Raw genomic sequence first — 19,648 nt, forward strand, 5'->3', positions numbered from 1 at the left:
GAGAATGATCCGACGGCATTTGTTTGTTTTCCGTATTTGACCGAAGACCTCTGGCAAACAAATTGTTGTGTACCATTCAGAGTTGACCGTTCTACGTTCCTCTAAAGGCACAGTTGCCACATGATCAGTTTTCCCGAAAAAACAGGCGACCATTTGTTTCGATGTGCTTCGAGCGTGAACAACTTTTGTTGGATTGGGTTCATTTTGAAACACCCATACAGTCGACTGCTGTTTACGTTCCGGCTCATATGCATATATCCATGATTCGTCACCTGTTACAATCTTATATACGTCTTTTGAAGCACCACGATTGTATTTATTGAACATTTGTTTGCACCAATTGACGCGAGCGTCTTTTTGAGTTTTTGTCAAATTGTGTGGGATCCAACGAGAACGTACCTTTCTCACAGCTAAATGATCATGTAATATTTTATATATGCTGGTGGAACTAATGCCTATGGTTGCCTCAATCTCACAGTATGTCACATGACGATCTTGCAGTATTAGGTTTTGCACAGCATCAATGTTTTCTTGAACAACAACTGATTTTGGAAGACCTTCGCGAAAGGCAGCCACGATTAAATTCGTTTTACCAGCGTTTCACAGTGGCAAAGGATGGGGCTTCATCGCCAAATGTAGAAGTAAGTAGATCGATGCACTTTTGTCTTGATAATCCACGTCGAAAATCGTAACAAATCATCGCACGGAAATGTTCACGAGTTAATTCCATTTTATTGTTGTCGCGCAATCTCCAAGGCAACATAAACAACACAAATCAAGCTATTGACAAAACATTTGAAGTACGTTATGGTCAATAATGCCAGACGATTCCATGCAAACGTCAAATCGTGCCTAACTTCAATCAGTGTTGCCAAGGCTCAAAATATAAATAGTGACCCTTGTATTAGCAATAAGTGCATAAATTTTTCCACATCAATGGCAAACATACCAGGCATTATGCGGGTACCTTTTGGAGATTCACGTCCTGGCGTAGCTGCATGGGTGTCCGATGAATTTCAAATTTCGTGTAATTTCGTTACTTTCCCTTGTTTTTCATCTAACTGATTACGGAATTTTTCTTTTTTTCCATCACGAGTTGAGTTGAGTTGGTGATATGCACAGTAAGGCTAATCGGGACTGGACCTACAGTTTAAAGTAGGATCCAAACCACTATGTGCCTCCACCAGGTATCGAACCCGAGACCCCAATTTTTCCATCACGATTATAGCCCAAAGTATACTGAACAAAATGAGGCATCATTTGTACCTCTAAATATAAAATTTCATTTAGAAGCATGCAGAATTTCAAATTTCCTGCTGAACAAATGCTCGGCGTTAGTGCAAATACCTGGAAAATCAGCCTCGGCGTTTCAGGGTTAACAGCCAAGGTAAACACAAGAAAATTATGAACTGCTACACAAAAGAGGCAGGGAAAACTATGTGCAGAAAATGGACTTCTAAATATGGTTAGCCAGTCATTATCTAGAGATTTTTTTAAAAAACCTTTCCAATACAGCACAAATCACCAAAAGATAAAAGATATCCATTGTATATCCACAATGTAAAGATCAGATCCAAGGATATTATGGATATCCATTAGATATCCATTTCTGGGTATCCAGTGGACGTCTATTGGATATCGAGAACTAGATATCCAAAACACGTCCAATTGTGGATATCCAAAACATATTTATATCTTGTCCAAAATGGGATATCCAAACAAGTCCAATTCTGGATGTCCAAAACCTATCTATATCTTGTCCAAAACGGCATATCCAAAACACATCCAATTCTGGATATCCAAAACATATCTATATCTTGTCCAAAATGGCATATCCAAACCAAGTCCAATCCTGGATGTCCAAAATGGCATATCCAAAACACGTCCAATTCTGGATATCCAAAACATATCTATATCTTGTCCAAAATGGGATATCCAAAACACATCCAATTCTGGATATCCAAAACATAGCTAGAACCCAACAATGGATGTAAATAGGATGTGTTTTGGATATTAGAAAATGATCAAAATATTTTGGTTTCATGCTTTATCGTGGAATTCAAACAATAATTTTATTGAAGCATCAGGAGTGTCCATCCGCCCCAAGGCCTATGACGCACTCCCCCCAAAAAGGCAGAAGATTCCTCCCCCCCCTTATGCCGAATTATTCTCATATTTTTTATGGTCAGCCAAAATTTGCGGAACAATATAATACAGATATATTTAAGCAATGTATATTATATATTACTTTGAGTTTTGACATTGATTGAAATAACTTTTTACATACATGATAATAACTTCTGACGTTGCAAAGTTGTTGCAGCAAACTTATTATTTCCTAATTTTGTACCACTTTCAAAATTGTTAGTGTGCTGAACCTTATTCTTAAAAGTTTGTCTGCTTGATTAACCTTGTATAAATGTGAACACCACGTTCTCCCCCCCCCCCCCCCACCCTTTCCAAACAGATTCTAAAGGCATAAAGAGGTGGTGTTTCATTTCAATCCCATCCCATGATCACCATAGGCAGGTAGAACAACGGCACATAATAACCATAACTAAAAATCAATAACAAGTCAATCAAAGAAACCCCCACCCCATTTTTGTGTGATGATATATGAAATTGGTAACTGAACTATAAAAATTTCTCCCCCCAACAAAATCCCATGATGCAGGCACATCACAAATTCCCCCTGTGAAACATTAGCGTTTATAAACTTATTTACCTGTTATTTAGTGATTTATTATTTTTTTCTTAGAATCAGAAAATTTCGATTTAGCTTTATAACACAATCGAGATTAAAATCGAGTCAATTCTAACATTAAGCAGGAAAACCTGTTCCTTATATATAGCGTAGACAGTAGCTATGCTCATCATTTTCAGTTCGCGTATTTTACGCCTGAGGACTGAGTGAATCCGAAGCTTGTGAAGGTTTTCCTTGTTGGTGAGCGTCTTGTTATTTACTATTATTAGCTTCCGCGTGGATGTTCAGAGGAAAACTAGTTTGGCCATTGTCTGTGATACAGCGAGGCACGCATGCGTGCTCAAATGCATTCTCTCTCGCTGGTTGACGCCAGTTTGAATTCAAGAAGTTGCGATACATAGCAGTGAAGAACAAGCTCTCTCTATACTCTGCTTATCATGGAAATGCATGTGAATATAAGATATTTTTCGGATGTGTAGACGTGTGAGTTTGTTTGCATCCGTGAGTGGTGTGTGTTTGTGTGCATATGTGTGTGTGTGTGAGAGAGAAAGTTTGCGTCCATGAGTGGTGTATGTTTGTTTGTGTGTGTGTGTGTGTGTGTGAAAGAGAGAGAGAGAGAGAGCGAAAGAGAGAAAGGAGTGCATGTTACAAATATGTGTGTACAAATCTATGAAATCCCTTAGTTTCAGAAAAGTTTTTTAACTAATGCAGAGTATTTTCTTGTACACATGCGACTTCTTAAGGATTTTTAGATAATTCAGTCCAGGAGACATCTATTTATGTCTAAATGGTGCCCTAATAAAGTTATAAAATAATAATAATAAACTTCCCTGTTATATCCATATCAGATTCAATTGTAGTCTAAAATATGTCCATAGTATGTACAAAAAACATCCCAATTACATCCAAAAAACATTTAAAACTGATCCAAAAAATGTTCTTTCCACATCTAAATAATGTCCAGATAAGATCCAAATGTAGTCCAAAACGTGTCCATGCAATTGGCAAAGTATGTACAAAAAAAGGTCTAAATCAAAGCATAATGTCCACATTACGTACCCTTGATATCCAAAACAGATCTATTTCTGGATATCCCCTGGATATCACGTATGCAGACAAATGAATATGCAATGGATGTCTTTTTGGATATTCCTGGATATCCAATGGATATCTTTCGGACATTTGTGTGCTGAGTGGGTACAACTGATCTCTCAAAATTGTCCTCTCTGTGTGTAGTGATTATTATGACTCCTCCTTATTTATTAGAACAAATGTAAAAATTGTTACTTTGCATGTCATACCATAAAGAAAGTGTTGCATCAAATTTCCCATTGTGTAGGCACAATTAACAACATCGAAATAATTTCATGCAGGAATCAAAGAGAACACGAGGCCTGTAGATTATTTTAATCATATCCAGGATCGGATTTAAAAACCTGAGGCTAACAATATCAAGAACCAACCAATGTCATTTAACTTGTGAATGAGTAAAATTCAGAAAAAGAAAACATAACATTTAAACCCAGAGCAATCAAAGTGTTTTTTTAAGTTGTAATCTATGACAACAAAAATCAGGGATGTAGCAACACTGCTTTTCCACATGGAAACTCCCACATTTGGATACAAAATGTCTGACTTTGTTCTTTGATCGCGTGGGCTTGAGTTGGTTGGAACTCTGGGTTACAACACACGTGCACAAGAGACGCAATGCAATTATAGTCAGTCGTTCGTTCACAATATCAGTGTATAGCAAAGAGCAAGTATGCGCATTGCATGTCTGGAATATGTTAAATTATATTTTTTGATACTTGTACAACTATTGACACTAGCCAATAAAAATATGATATTCAACCACAGGTATGTTTCCTTTCAATCAATAAAAAAGAAAGTAATTTATGAATAAGTATTTATTGCGAGAGAACATAGAACAGTTTCAATTACAATTCCATTCACCAAGATAAATTACTTAAGTATTTATGCACTGTAACCAACAAAATGCCAACCATATTAACAAAATACACACCACTTTCAAACATTTCTTTTTGATTAATTCTATCACATTACAAGCTTATTATTTAAATATAACAAAGGATGGATTACGACATCTGCTCAAAGGAGATCCCAAGCAAGGCTGTAGACACCTTCATCTGTCGTAAATCTTTCACATTTGACTTCACTCGTCTCTCCGAAGATACCCTTCACAGGAGTACTTGCATCTTCTCTTTTGAAGTTCTGAAATAGAAATAGAAATAGGTTACAAACTGTCAACCCGTAAGTGGGAGAAAGGGGGGAAGGGGCAAATGTAGATATAAAATGTTACGAAAAAGGAAAGGTAATAATAAAAAAATCGCACTCCAAATTCAGTTCTTCACAGTAAGTAGTTAAGTTAAGAAACTGAACACTGCATTTTTGGAGTAACGATTCTCTGGTTCTCACGTGACGATTTGTACAACCTTTAACCTTTACTCGGCCAATGAGTCGCATGTGACCCATAGAAAATATAGGCATAGTCGGCCGATGGGTCACTGGTGACCCATCGTGCTGATCAAAAAGTTCATGTGCTTTTAGCACCTTCATACTTGTATGCAAGGTTGTAATTTCAGACAGGTGTTCAGATAAAACTTTGAAATGTCATGTGGAAGAAAACCCACCCATCCAGGAACCCCCCCCCCCCACTCCAAAGTTGTGTATGGAAGCTGGCGTGAATTTTAAATTTGTACTTATTTGACAAAAATTGTTATAACTCGTAGACTATTTGACCAATCTACTTTGGGTAACTTTTACGTTGCAGCTAAAACATCAGGGCATGCAACTGTGCAGGAATCAAAACGCCAAAGACAATAAGAGTGGTTCGGTGGGCTGCGGCCCCAACTTTCAATGAAAAAATCATAAAAATCTTTCCCTGGTATTTTGGGAAGAAGAGGTAAACTTTAGCCTTATTTTCAAAGAATGGTCCTTTCCCAACTGAATGAAAGTCATTTCATGTTCCTGGGTGCATTACATTATAGAATATGTGAAAAAACTCCCCATTTTTATGATGTTTTCATTGAAAGTTATGGGCCGCGTCCCACCAACCCCTCTTATTGGCATTGGCGTTTTGATTTCTGCACGGTTTCATGCCCTGTTGTTCTAGCTGCAAAACAAAAGTTACCCGAAGTAGATTGGTCAAATAGTCTACGAGTTATAACATTTTTTGTCAAATAAGTGTACGAATTTAAAATTCGCGCCAAAAGGCCTTGGCGAAACCAAAAAAAATGTATAACTCTTAGACTATTTGACTAATCTACTTCGGGTAACTTTTGTTTTGCAGCTAAAACATCAGGGCATGCAACCGTGCAGGAATCAAAACGGCAAAGCCAATAAGAGGTGTTGGGTGGGCCGTGGTCTCCAACTTTCAATGAAAAAATCATACAAATGGGAAGTTTGCCCTCTTTCCCTGGTATTTTGGGAAGGAGAGGTAAACTTTAGCCTTATTTTCAAAGAATGGTCCTTTCCCAACCGAATGAAAGTCATTTCATGTATCTGGGTGCATTACATTATCGAATATGTGAAAAAACTCCCCGTTCTTATGATTTTTTCCATTGAAAGGTGGGGGCCGCGGCCCACTTAACCCCTCTTATTGGCTTTGGCATTTTGATTCCTGCACGGTTGCATGCCCTGATGTTCTAGCTGCAAAACAAAAGTTAGTCGAAGTAGATTGCTCAAATAGTCTCAGAGATATAACGTTTTTCTGAAATAGGTGTAAAAATTTAAAAATCACGCACAAAGGCTGCAGCCAGAGAGGGGGTTACTTTCGAAAACCCGCTCGGCAGTGTAAAGGTTAACATCAGAAAATGTTAGATCTTAAAATTTCTTTAGAATAATTGCTAGATTCAAGTTAATTCCTCCACTTCTGGAGGTATTGTCGCCAAGTTAGAAATTGGTAAATAACAAAGTGGTTTGATATAAATCATGATGTCAAGTACATGGTGCATTTCTTCTCCGTTAGCACACAGCAGAAAACTGCAATAGAGTTGAATATGATTGTTGTTGCATCGAAGTTCATTAACATTAAGGTGATGCTTATTATTGCCTACTACTACGAGGTATCTTTCCTTTGTCATACAGTATTAAAGGGAGTTACCGTGAAAATTAAGTATTACAGTAACTTTCTGGAGAATCACATTCGTCCAGCTATTCGTCGGAAACAACCAACACTTCTGGCAGGACATCTGATTGTGCTGCACCACAACTCAAGGCACCATGTTGTAAATTCAGTGGTGCAGCTGCTTGAATGGTGGGATTGGGAAGTGCTATAGAATCCTTTCTAATCCAGACATGAGTTCTTGTGATTTGTTTTGGAAGCTAATCGATCCTCTACAGGGACATCACTTCAGGATCATTGATGCAGGCCATAGGGCAGCCCAAAACAATTCTGTACATTGAGTGAGAAAATTGTCAGAAATTTGGCGAGAAGTGTTACACTCAGCCAAAGACTATTACCAAGGAATACAAATAACTTGGTCCTTCACAATAATATAAGTAGACAGTTATGGGCATGTAATCATTTTTTTTTTTTTTTAAGGTAGATTTTGAACGGCACCTATATTTCTGTTCTTCTATTCAGCACTGATGATTGATTGATTTGGTGTTTTAAGTTCAATTTATGTACAGATAGGCTAATCAGGACTGGACCTACAGTTTAAAGTGGGATCCGAACCACTATATATCTCCAGTGGGTATTTACCCGGGACCCCTTGATTACAAGGTGACAAAGGTAGCAGTGCGTTATCAGGGAGGTCCTCAGCAGGTGGGCTGGAACTCATATTTCACCACAAGGTTATCCTAAATAGTTTAATTCCTGTAGAAAAATGCACTAAAAACCAACCTATTCCCAGCCAGAAAGTGACATGATGATTTTAAATAAGTGGAAATCGAAGATATTACGACGAGTATATGGACCAGTGGCAGAGAATGGATACTGGAGAATAAAAACAAACCAGGAACTGTATGATTTATACCGGGTGTTTCAACAGAAACGCCGTGATTTCAAATGGCATTTTAAAAATATTTATTAGAACTACACAAAAGAAAAAAAATACATAATCTGATAGAGAAAATCCAAAAGTTTAATGGAAAATATGTTCGAAATGTCCACCTTGGCGAGTTATCACTTTTCTCACCGGGTTGCAAATACCTGACAAAGGGTTCCATGACTAACTTGTGCAGTACTGTTCGATGTTTGATTGCATCATTTAGTGATCGCGGTCCTCGTTTGAAAACTTCCTGCTTTAGGAAACCCCACAAGAAATAGTCACATGGGTTTAAATCAGGGCTAGTAGGAGGCCACTCTAAACCATTTTGAAAGAAATGTGTGTAGCGATTTGAAATCACACGATTGTTGAATTTTGAGTGAAGGAAGGTCAGGACAGGTTCAGTTGTATGCGGCCTAGCTCCGTCTTGCTGGAAGCATTTCTGACGAATTGGACAACGTTTCCGACAAAGACCAGGACACATATTCCCCAGCCGGAACCGTCGTTGGACAGAAATAAGAGAGCGTGACTCAATAAACCATGTCACCAACTGAATCTTCTGCTGGAGTGAAAGTCTCCTGTCCTCCAATACTGTACTACTGTACTACAAACACCTGACAAACACAGATAAAAAAAATAATTAAATTAAATTTTAGACTTTTGTCAATCATAAGATTTACAAATTATTATTCTGAATATACTAAATATTTTTTTAGGGTTATTTGAAATCATGGCGTTTCTGTTGAAACACCCGGTAGAAAGACTTGGACATACTAGCAGGTATTAGATGACGAAGACTACAATTATAAGATGGATGAAGACAGATTGTTAAAACAAGTGTTGGATGGTAGACCTGGAGGAAGAAGAAAAGTAGGAAGGCCTAGACCGAGATGATTGGAGAGGGATTTGAAAGAGCTGGAAGTTAGAAACAGGGGGAGGAGAGCAGGAGATAGACAAGAATGGGCAAAGATCCTGAAGGAGGCCAAGGCTCTCAGAGGGCTGTAGAGCCAAGGAATAGTAGTGGTATTCCCAACCAAACTTCAGCTTACAATTCTTGTTATCTCATCAGGTGAGGAACAATTCAAATATTGTGTTAAAACTTAATCTGTGCAAGAAATACCAACGAAAGTAAATGTAAGAGTCACTTGTATTATTTATTCATAATTAGTTAATTTACAATCTCAAACATGTACTTACAAGTAACAATTCATTCTTCTTTTAAGTCATCCAAATGTTCCAAATCAATATGCTTTATTTCTTCTAATGTATTGATCATAACATATCTGCAAAAGATGATGTAAAGTTTCCTGAACCACACATACTGTGATTTATGTGCAGCCATGGCTTTCTACAAATAAGAATAAGTTAAATACGTTAGACATACTGATAGCAATGATATATTGTAATCATGCATTCACACTTGCACAACTTTTCGTGTATACAACTGTGTGAATTAGTCGTAGCTTATCATTCATTTCGTTGTTTGTGAAGGACTAACCTCACTGAGTATAAACACAACATGAAATGACATTATTCCCTGCAGTTTCTCAAAAACTAGCAATGAAGGGATGAATTTTCAAACAAATAATTCTCACTTTATTTCATCATTTCTTTAACACTTTTTAATTGACATAATACACGTATTCTAAATCTATAAATGCTCTCTGCTTTCTCAATTCAACACCTGAAAAATAAGAGTAGCATTAGCTTTCAAAAGTTCAGAAGTCTATGCGGCTAATATTCCAAAAGAACTCCTTCATCATTCATACGCAAAAATTGAGGCACACATGAACAAACAGAGGCAAAATAAATGCAAGTAATTAGGCACAAGGTGCAGAGATGTGAATGCTGTTTAAAAACTAATAAAATCACAGGGATAACAAAACTCCCCTAGTCATGGAGCTCTTCTCACATTTGAAAATATATGGAGAGGTATCCACGTTGTATTGAACTTTGTGTAATAATTTCTTACTTCACAAAACTTTTTTTATTTGGTCTAGGAATTAATTCGTGCGCCTGGACAAGAGATGGCGTAACGAGCGTATCGTCCCACAGTTCCGTGTAGCCACACATGCGTTGAAAACTCCTGTCAGCGCGCATCGTTCGTAGTATAGGGCAGTTGATTGACGCGTCAACAACAGCATTTTGTAGTCAACTGAACATGGTGCAGTTCGTGCCAGATAAAGTGTTTTTTGCGGAGTGTTCTGCTTCATTACTTTAACATGCAGAAAAGTGCTACCGAAAGTCATCGTATTTTGGTGGAAGTGTATGGTGACCATGCGCTAGCTGAGCGAACGTGTCAGAAGTGGTTTGCACGGTTTAGAAGTGGTGATTTCGGCCTGGAAGACCAAGAGCGACCTGGACAGCCAAAAAAAATTGAAGACTAAGAATTGAGAGCATTGCTCGATCAGGATTCGTGTCAAACGCAGGAAGAACTTGCAGAAGCATTAGGCGTTGATCAAACAACAGTTTCCAAATGCCTCAAAGCCATGGGAATGATTCAAAAGATGTCACATTGGGTTCCACATGAATTGAAAGACAGAGACGTTGAAAGACGAAAAACCATTTGCGAATTGCTGCTTCAAAGACAGAAAAGAAAGTGGTTTTTGCATCGCATTGTTACTGGCAATGAGAAGTGGATCCATTACGAGAACCCGAAACGAAAAAAGGCCTGGGTGAAGCCAGGTGAACCAGGTCCATCACAACCGAAACGAGATATTCACTGTGCAAAGGTTATGCTGTGCATATGGTGGGATATGAAAGGTGTGGTGTACTATGAGCTGCTGCAACCAGGTGAAACTATTATTGGAGAACGTTATCGACGACAATTAATGCGTTTGAAGCAAGCTCTGGCCAGGAAACGACCAGAATGGGAGAACAGACATGATAAACTTATTTTTCAACATGATAACGCTCGCCCACATGTTGCAAAACCGGTCAAAACCTATTTAGAAAATGTTGGATGGGAAGTTTTACGCCACCCGCCGTATTCACCAGACGTTGCTCCTTCGGACTACTACTTGTTCGATTGTATGAATAACGATTTGATTGGACAGCGGTTCACTTCTTCAGAAGATATCGAAAAATGGGTCTCTGACTGGATCGCTTCAAAGGATGAAGACTTCTTTCGCCACGGAATCCATAACTTGCCTGACAGATGGGCGAAAGTGGTGGCTCGCGATGGACAATATTTTTCTTAAGGTATTTATGTATTTTGTGTTTGAACTACAGCTTCAATGTGTGCGTAACAACCGCACAAATTAATTCCTAGACCAAATAATATGTAAGTAAATTATTCTATTTGTAGGACTGGGCAATAAAACATACACAGTGTGGCAATTTGAAATCGAGACTGATTCTTTTCCTCGGTAGGTGGTGCCACTGTGCGTGCGAACAAGTGAGGTGTATCTCACGAACAACCGGTGCAGATCTCGTTGACCTTGGGTGACATTGCCACATGCAGCATTGTTGAGTGTGGGCTCGTGTCGAGAAAATGAATCGTGATTTCAACATGGAACAAAGAGCAAACATCATGTTTTGTGCGTGCCTGGGTAAAGCTGCTATGGAAATAATTCACATGTTGCAGCCAAGTGTATGGGGACAATTGTTTATCCCGTACGCATGTATTTGAATGGCACAGGTGTTTCACATGAAGGATGGGAGCCAATTGAAGATAACGAGTATCCGGGTGCAGCAAGGACAGTGAGAACACTGGAATTTGAGAAAATAAAGACAATCATTCCTAAAGATCGAAATTACACACAGACTCTTATTGCTGTATTTTATCTTGAGGTTATTATGACATTTCAGGAGAAAACAAGCTCCCTTCATCAGACATTTATTTTTAGTTTGACTAAAGATACTAATCGAAGAGAAACATTTGATTAAAAAGAGAAGAGTTATAAAAAGAGTAACGGGAAACATAGATATGAATGTCTGGGAAGCTTCGTTCATTGCAGAACAACATTGGAATAAATTAAATAATTGAAATGGTAACATAGACCCACTATGGAGTTTTCTTTTTCATAAGTGGAGTTAGCCACCATCTTTAAAATTTAATGTAACAGAAAACATCAAGAAACTCTGTGAAAGTAATGATGATTTTGAATTGCCTGATATTTGGGATTCATAATATTTCTTTTAATAAAAATAATGTGATCAAAATTTTTATCTGAAATAAAAATAACACAGACTGCTTGTTTTTTTCACAGTTATGTTGCTATATTACAATAATGTAACATTGACAACATCCATTGTATAACGGATTCTCTTTTTTATTTAAAAAATTCTTAACCATTGTTATAACTGTATCTTTAGTCAAACTAAAAATAAATGTCTGATGAAGGGAGCGTGTGTTCTCCTGAAACCTCACAATGAAAAATTGTGTTTTTATGCTTGTAATAACATAGACTACAAGAAAAATAATTCTTCACAGTAAGTAGATAAGTTAAGAAACTGAACACTGCATTTTTGGAGTAACGATTCTCTGGTTCTCACGTGACGATTTGTACAACCTTTAACATCAGAAAATATTAGATCTTAAAATTTCTTTAGATTAACTGCTACATTCAAGTTAATTTATGTGTCCTTGAGTTGTTATTATTCAATGTACTAGGGCAAGTCAAAAAATATCTGTACTTTCACCATACTCTTATGGTTATTTAGCTGAGATTTTATCTTAATCGCTCCATTAAAAAAAAGGTAAAGTGCTCCCCTGTGCTTTGCACCATGCCATGAAGGCGTATAGGGGGTGTGGAGTTAGGGTCCCACACTTTCTTAATCTCGGCCAAAGCTGGGGGTGATGTGATCAGCACCATGCCCCTGGCTGCCTTTACTCCCCAGTTTCCTCCAGGTACCCCACTGGGTGGGCGCCGGAGCCGCTTGAACAGGTGGAAAAAATCCCAGTTCTCCCCTGCTGGGGATCGAACTCGGGCCTCTCGCATGGTAGTCAGATGATGCCCTAATGACTGAGCAAAGTACAGATAATTTTTGACTTGCCCTACTACAGTGGCTGAGATTTTATCTTAATCGCTCCATTTTTCTTTCTTTTACTACAGAGTAAACATGGACGCTCCACTGGTAGTGTGCACCAAGGGAAAGCAGAGATCAGGAATCTGAAGCTTGTTGTGGATGATTTCGCATACAGAACCATGACTAACAATGATGTGCCCAGAATTTTGGAACTTGTTTTTAGTAGTCGGTCCTCATTTTACCATCTTATCCTAGCTTTGACATTCTTTTCTTTAGGAATACTGGGACAAAGTGGATTATAACCCCCACCAACACCCCCCCTCCCCCTTGGGTATGCCACTGATGACTAATTTGCAGAGAAAACGCCACCTCATCGATGTGACGCGTCGGTTTGTCAGAATCATCTGTTCAGCTTGTTGAATCTTCCCATCATTGGTGGAGGTTGATGTGTGTCCTGCTCTTGCTTCTTGATTCTCTGGTTATTTTTAACCCTCTCGATCCACTCATACACACTTCTATGCTGCACCGCACTGTCCCCTTATTGTACTGAAAGCCTGTGATGAATTTCAGCCCCTAACACATCTTCAGACCAAAGAAATTGGATCACTGATCTCTGTTCATCCTTGGTGCACACTGGCAGCAGAGCGGCCATGTTTAATCTGTTACAAAAGAAAAATGTAGTGATTAATATGAAACCTTGACCATGTAACCACAAGAGTACCACCTTTCAGCATGCAAGCGCTGAAGACAGTGTGACCAACCTAAAAAAAAAATTATGGTGAAAGTGCAGATAAATTTTGACTTTCCCTCGTATATTGGTCCACCAAAATTTATCTTTAGAACTATCGTAATTACACAAATACTTATATTTGACGCACATCAATGACAAGACATGTAAATGTTCTATTTTGCAGCTTTGTTGGCTAGTACCTTAAAATTGAATAATTTTATATTTATAACCGTGATCAATGTCAAGTTTTGACTGTATGTCAGGAATGATTTTTAGCGTATCAGAGGATTACTGTTGTTATCGCTTCTCAAAATTTTAACAAGGCTACAGCAAAAGCAAGTGCAGTCTGAAGTAGCCAACCATTTACAAGCCCCTGAAAGCTACCAGTAGCTTGTGATCTTCACTTTGGTAATCCCTGTTCTATAGGACTCACATTCCTGAGCATGTTAAAATACTAAATCCACAATTCTCAAGTATTTTTGTGATTTTCACAAATTAATTCCCACACAAAAATGAATTGGCACATATTATTATTATTCACTACTTCTCATTCAAAAACTTCTCATTTGCATTAGCAAGCCTAAAGGAGTACAACAGACACTTGTGTATCAAATAGTTTGTTGAACTTATTGTTGGTCAAACTATTATGATTAATCTTCATTTGTTTGTCTCAACAGTGTATTTTGTTGACTGGAGAGGTAACAATTTCCAAATTCACTGTCACGTAAATTATTTTTTGTTTTGTAACAAAATTTCATAAAAACAAAATTACATTACTTTTGCAGATTTTTCACAAAAAAAATCACAAATTATTACAGTATATAATGTATATAAACTTGTGTGTAAGAATGAAACAGAATAGAAGACATACCTGAAGTGTACAATAGTAGGATAAAATTGATGTTTCAATCCTGCAAGTAACGATCTTCATCAGAAAGAGTAAAAACAGGTGTTAAATGGTAAAGGATGATAATTCTGTTTTATTAACTTGCCATGAATTTCAATGTGTATAAGAATGTCGTTATAGTTTAGCTAATCACTTACACTTAGAATCGCATATAACCGGGATTAGAATATTCGCTTCACTCTAAAGATAATAATGACAAGAGGAAGTGAGCAGTGGAGGTGAGGATGGGGTGCAAGTAAGTATCAAGAGTGAGATCTCGTGTGATACCTGCAATATATTGAATATTGATAAACACATAATTTTTTTCTAAAAAATCACAACTTTTATGCTGCAAATTATACAAAATTATCATTGAAAATTTAATAATCTACGAAACAGAAAATGTTAACATCAATGATAACTATTGATATTAAATTTATGTTAAATACTAACCATTCATTGTAGAAGATTTCTACATTGTAAAAGTTCAAAACATGGCCCATATTTCTAAGTATTTAATACAAAATGTGTTTTGTTTTCTTTCTTAAAGATAGAGCTTTTATTGGAGGTGAAATTTATACATTGTACCTCCCAATAATGGAAATTAATGGAAGAAGAATGCACATGTGTCCACCAAAAAAGTTTACTAATGTAAAATGGATATGTACTGTATTTGGGATACTGTTAAATAATAAATAAATGTTAATGTGTGTATATTCGTTCTTCTCTTACCCATCCAATGCACGTATGCAAAGAAAAAAGTAGATCGCAGTTTGTATTGCTTACTATTAATCTAATGCTCAATTATTATTTTAATGCTAAATATTATTGTCGAAATCTACATGTATATTTTCATTCACTTTATACCTGAATTTTTCTCCTTTCTGATAATGAAGCTGCAAATAATATTGATGACTGCATAAAACTCAAAGGCACATCAAGGATAATTGAATACTTTCTCAGGATGTTGACTGACTGTAAGGCATATGCCTTGCAACCTGTAAAAGACAAACAGAATGGATGTTCAACTTGACATCAATCAGTGCACTTTCGCAAGAAACATGCATGAAATACAGCAAACAGTTCTACATGTGTCAAGAAAAGTACATGAGAAGCCTTCTTATAAAAGAAAATACAGGGTTGCTATGAGTTTTTGATTATGAATTTCCTGACATTTCCAGGTTTTTCAGTCCAAAAAAGAAATTTTTCCAGACATGTTTGTCATCATAGCATCGTAGAAAATGCTGCTTTTTGGCTTACACAGCATCTGGAGAAATTTTCGTTGCATATAGGAATTCTATAGGAAATGCCAACAAGACTGTTAAACAAGATCTATAAAGTAATAGACAATAACCTCATCTTCACCAACCTTTCCGATAATTATGATCATATTGTCAATGTACTTTAGTTATCAATCAGATATCTGGACTGCAAGTTTTACTTCTATATTCTTTCTAATATCTAGTATTATAAAAGTGAAAATTTATTACAGAAATCTGAAGGAACCATAATTTTGCACAAGACTGAGAATCATAAGAACGAAAGAAACAAGTTTCTAAACAATCTTTTTTGGGAGTGGAATCACAAGAACCGAATCCAGAAGTGGAAGTGAACTGCTTGTTCGTTTTGCAACTTTTTCTCTTGCAGACTCCAAAATGTACATAAAATTCAGACGATCTGCAAAATTCCCTGACAAGACAAATTCCCTGACATTTTCGTTTTCCAGACACGTAGCAACCCTGAAATATGTTAATAACCTATCTTTTGAGAACAGTTAGGTTCTTCACGTATCTTAAAATGTGCCACCACACATCATCAACAAAGAATTGTCTAACAGCACTGTCATAATCAATAACACAGGTGTAATGGAGAGCAGAATGCAAGCTAACCTCATCATCTCACCATAGTAGTTGAAGATAGAGAGGTGACGTGTCCATACATGCTTTCACTACACAACTAGCATTCAATTATTTTAAGGTGAACAGTGACAGTTTTGCACTAAGTGTGTGTTTATTCAGTACTGTCAGAATAAGCAGCACTACTAGAAAAATAGTATGAATTTCTCCTAATGCTGCAAATGAAATTGTTTTTTTTTTTTCAAATGCTGCAAGTAAAAGTGTTTTTTCAAGCAAGACACAATGTTCTTCATGAATAAATAGGGGTGTGCGGGATACCGAGCAGTCGGAAAATACCGAATGGTCACTTAAAAAAAGTCGTTAATTCTCAACATTTTCTGCATTGCAAGTGTCTGGAACTTATCGGAAATTGTTAGTTTTTATTCCAGAAATGCAAAAACAATAACTTAAGGTGAAAATGATATGTATAATTTGAGATTTCCAGAGCTTCAGGAAATTTCAAACATTTCCCATCCCGAAAATTTCCCGATTTAGTTTCCCATCCTGATTCCATCCCGATCCAAAAAAAAAATCTGTCGCACACACACACCTTATCCTTGTGAAGCAAAAATGCAACAACACTTTTATGAAGAAAAAATGTAACAACTTCAAGTTACAGCTAATCAAATGGAAGCGTTTCCATTTTGCCAATGACAAATAAACTCTGTGTCCTCTTTCCATTCATGTGTCTTTCTACACCATCAGAAGTTTGATATTCCCAAGAGAACAAGTAAAACAAAACTCCCATAAGCATAATGCTAAATTTTCTCCCTCTCCTCCAACCATCCAAACACAGAGGCCTTTCTTTCTTCAGCTTGCCTGCGGAAAGGTCGGAGGGGAAGGGGTGCTTTAGGGTCTTTCCAGAACCTAATGTCTGGCTAGTCACTCAAACTGTTCCTCGTAGCCTTAATGTACACATGAAACGCACATATTACCAAAATTAACTGAATCAAATAAACAGGTATGTGGATATGTAAGCATGTTTCATGTGTATATTAATATCTTACTGTGTCTAAAGTTCCATAACACGAATAGAGTATTAAAAATCAATAGTTGATGTGATAATTAATGAAAAATCCCTACCAAAAGGCCAGTTAAGATGAAACTATATTTAATAAGAGAATTAGACGCTTTATTTATTAATACATCCTGAACTGCATTTGGTAGACTAGCGAGGCTCTGACGTCTGGATTCGCAGCCAATATAATCTTATGTGGGGCTTCTGTTGTCATCCCAATATACAGTAAAACCTCGTTAATCCAGACAGGCCAAAAAAAAAAACAATGCAAAGTTTTAAATGTGGCTAGAAGTCAACAAGAGAACTTCCGCAAGAAAAGGCAGTCAACCACTGATGAAATTCTGTTTCCTGCAGACTTTGTACTGTACTGTATAGTGTAGTTAGGCCTATGCCCTTTAAATACACCATAATAAACATGTTTTGTTGCAATAAACATAGTTTTAATTAACTTTCTACTGTTCTTTAAGGTTATTTCAGTTAATCTGGATCCGGACTTTTGTTAAACCGGTCAACTTATCCCCCCCCCCCATTAGTCCAGATTAACGAGGTTTTACTGTATTTGTGATTGTCCCTTCATCCATCTCATCTCACTACCATTCATCCCCATCTTCGCAATTAGTGAAAGGAGCAGAAAAGTGAAGTAAAAGAAACCAAATCAGTTATTGTGATAGCAAAAATTCTTCACCACAAGTATAATTTCTTGATTTTTTACTGACGTCTTGACCTACTTGTTGATTTCTTTACTTTTTCTTGGCTTTCTTCACCAGTACACACCCTGACATTAACGCTATCCACAGAATTCCACTCACTGGGTTTCCTTGAAATAGTGGTGGCACACAATCTGAGCATCGCCCCAATGAACAAGGTGGGACATGTTCAAATGGTGTTTTATTAATATACACCTGCAACGTGCTTAAGTATCTGCATACCTGTTTATTTACAACCTTGGTGACAATGAAGTTCGACCAGAAAGAAATACGTGATGAAATGCAGAGGCATAGGCGGTGGAATGGGTGACCCGCAGAAGTGACGCATGTGTGTAAGAGGAGGCGTGTGAGCAGGCAAGAATCGTGATCCCAGCATGTTGCACCCAAGGTCACGTAACGAACGAAAACGGGGAACTATACGCGTGACATTGAACTTCGACCAGGCACCAGACCCATACGGAAAATTCCAGATAGTGGCGCATTCGACGGAAGCATGACGTCACGGACACGATAAGGAAGTCCGCCGTATATAAGCGCGTGCTGTGCACCGAGGAACCGCAGTGCATCATCACCATGGCCAGGTACAAACCTATTGACAACACCGTGAGGAGAAGAGTGGTGGAGTTGCAACGGGATGGACTCGGTGAACGGGAAATAGGGCGCCAACTGAACTTACCCAAGTCAACCGTCCACTGCATCATCAAACACCACCAAAATATGGGTACTACAGAGCCAGGTAAGGCCCCCGGTCGATAACGCCTGCTGAGCGTGCGTGACCTACGGATATTTAGGCGCTATATCCAGACCAACAATCATGTTTCTGTGGCCGAATTACGACTGTAGACTTGAGAACGCTTTCACATTCAAGTGTCAACCAGAACCATTCGCCGTTACCTACAGCGATGCGGTTACCGAGTGTACAAGGCTCAACGTAAACCCTTCCTTTCCATGTTGAACAAAGGCAATCGACTACGGTGGGCACGAATGTACCGGGGATGGACATTTCGGCAGTGGAACAGGGTTTTGTGGACGGACGAATCCATTTTCAATGTTGTGTACGGGAAAATACGGAAAACAGTCATTTGTCGGAAGGAGGAACAGAATGAAGCAAAATGTTATGCACGTCGGGTACAGAAACCTGCGTCAGTGATGGTATGGGGATGCATGACGGCATCTGGGGTTGGCCCACTACACGTCTGTGAGGGCATTGTGAATGCACACGCCTATACACGCATACTGGAGCGGCATCTTCCCACAGTGCGAAGGCACCTGTTCCACAGGCGGCATCTCATCTTTCAACATGACAATGCCAGGCCTCATACAGCGCGGCTGACAAGAGAATGGTTGACTCGCCATCACGTGCGAACTCTGCCATGGCCACCATCGAGTCCCGACCTCTCGCCCATTGAGAATGTGTGGCGTGTTCTTAAGCGACGTGTGCAACAGAGGGGACCCACGACAGTGGCTGCTCTTATCGCCTGCCTGCAGGAGGAATGGCACCGCATCGATGTGGAATACCTTGAACGACTCGTCCGCAGCATGCACCGACGCATTGCCACAGTTATACGCCGACGGGGCGGCGTCACACCATGGTAAACAGGATCCCCTCTAACAGTGGTCGAACTTCAATGTCACGTGTAGATGGACGAAAATGTTTCATTTTGTGTGGAAATTTATGTTTTCCTTTGTTCCATGTAGCCTGCTGAATAAAATATGTTCAGCATA

General features: G+C 38.2%; 1 protein-coding gene across 1 annotated transcript in view; it reads right to left on the minus strand.

The window, feature by feature from the left end:
* Nucleotides 1-4,599: 4,599 nt before the first annotated feature.
* The window catches only part of PIG-L (phosphatidylinositol glycan anchor biosynthesis class L), a 38,578-nt gene continuing 23,529 nt past the window's right edge, over nt 4,600-19,648 (minus strand). Inside the window, exons 5-7 of the mRNA XM_083140664.1 lie at nt 15,171-15,301; nt 8,914-9,064; nt 4,600-4,936 (exon numbers count right to left, since the gene is read on the minus strand). Of these exons, the coding sequence (XP_082996790.1) occupies nt 8,924-9,064; nt 15,171-15,301 (272 nt within the window). The 3' untranslated portion in view covers nt 4,600-4,936; nt 8,914-8,923. The remainder of the gene's footprint in view (nt 4,937-8,913; nt 9,065-15,170; nt 15,302-19,648) is intronic.

This window comes from Lepisma saccharinum, chromosome 18 (genome assembly GCF_977018435.1).
Source record: "Lepisma saccharinum chromosome 18, izLepSacc3.1, whole genome shotgun sequence".
In the NCBI taxonomy this organism is placed as follows: domain Eukaryota; kingdom Metazoa; phylum Arthropoda; class Insecta; order Zygentoma; family Lepismatidae; genus Lepisma; species Lepisma saccharinum.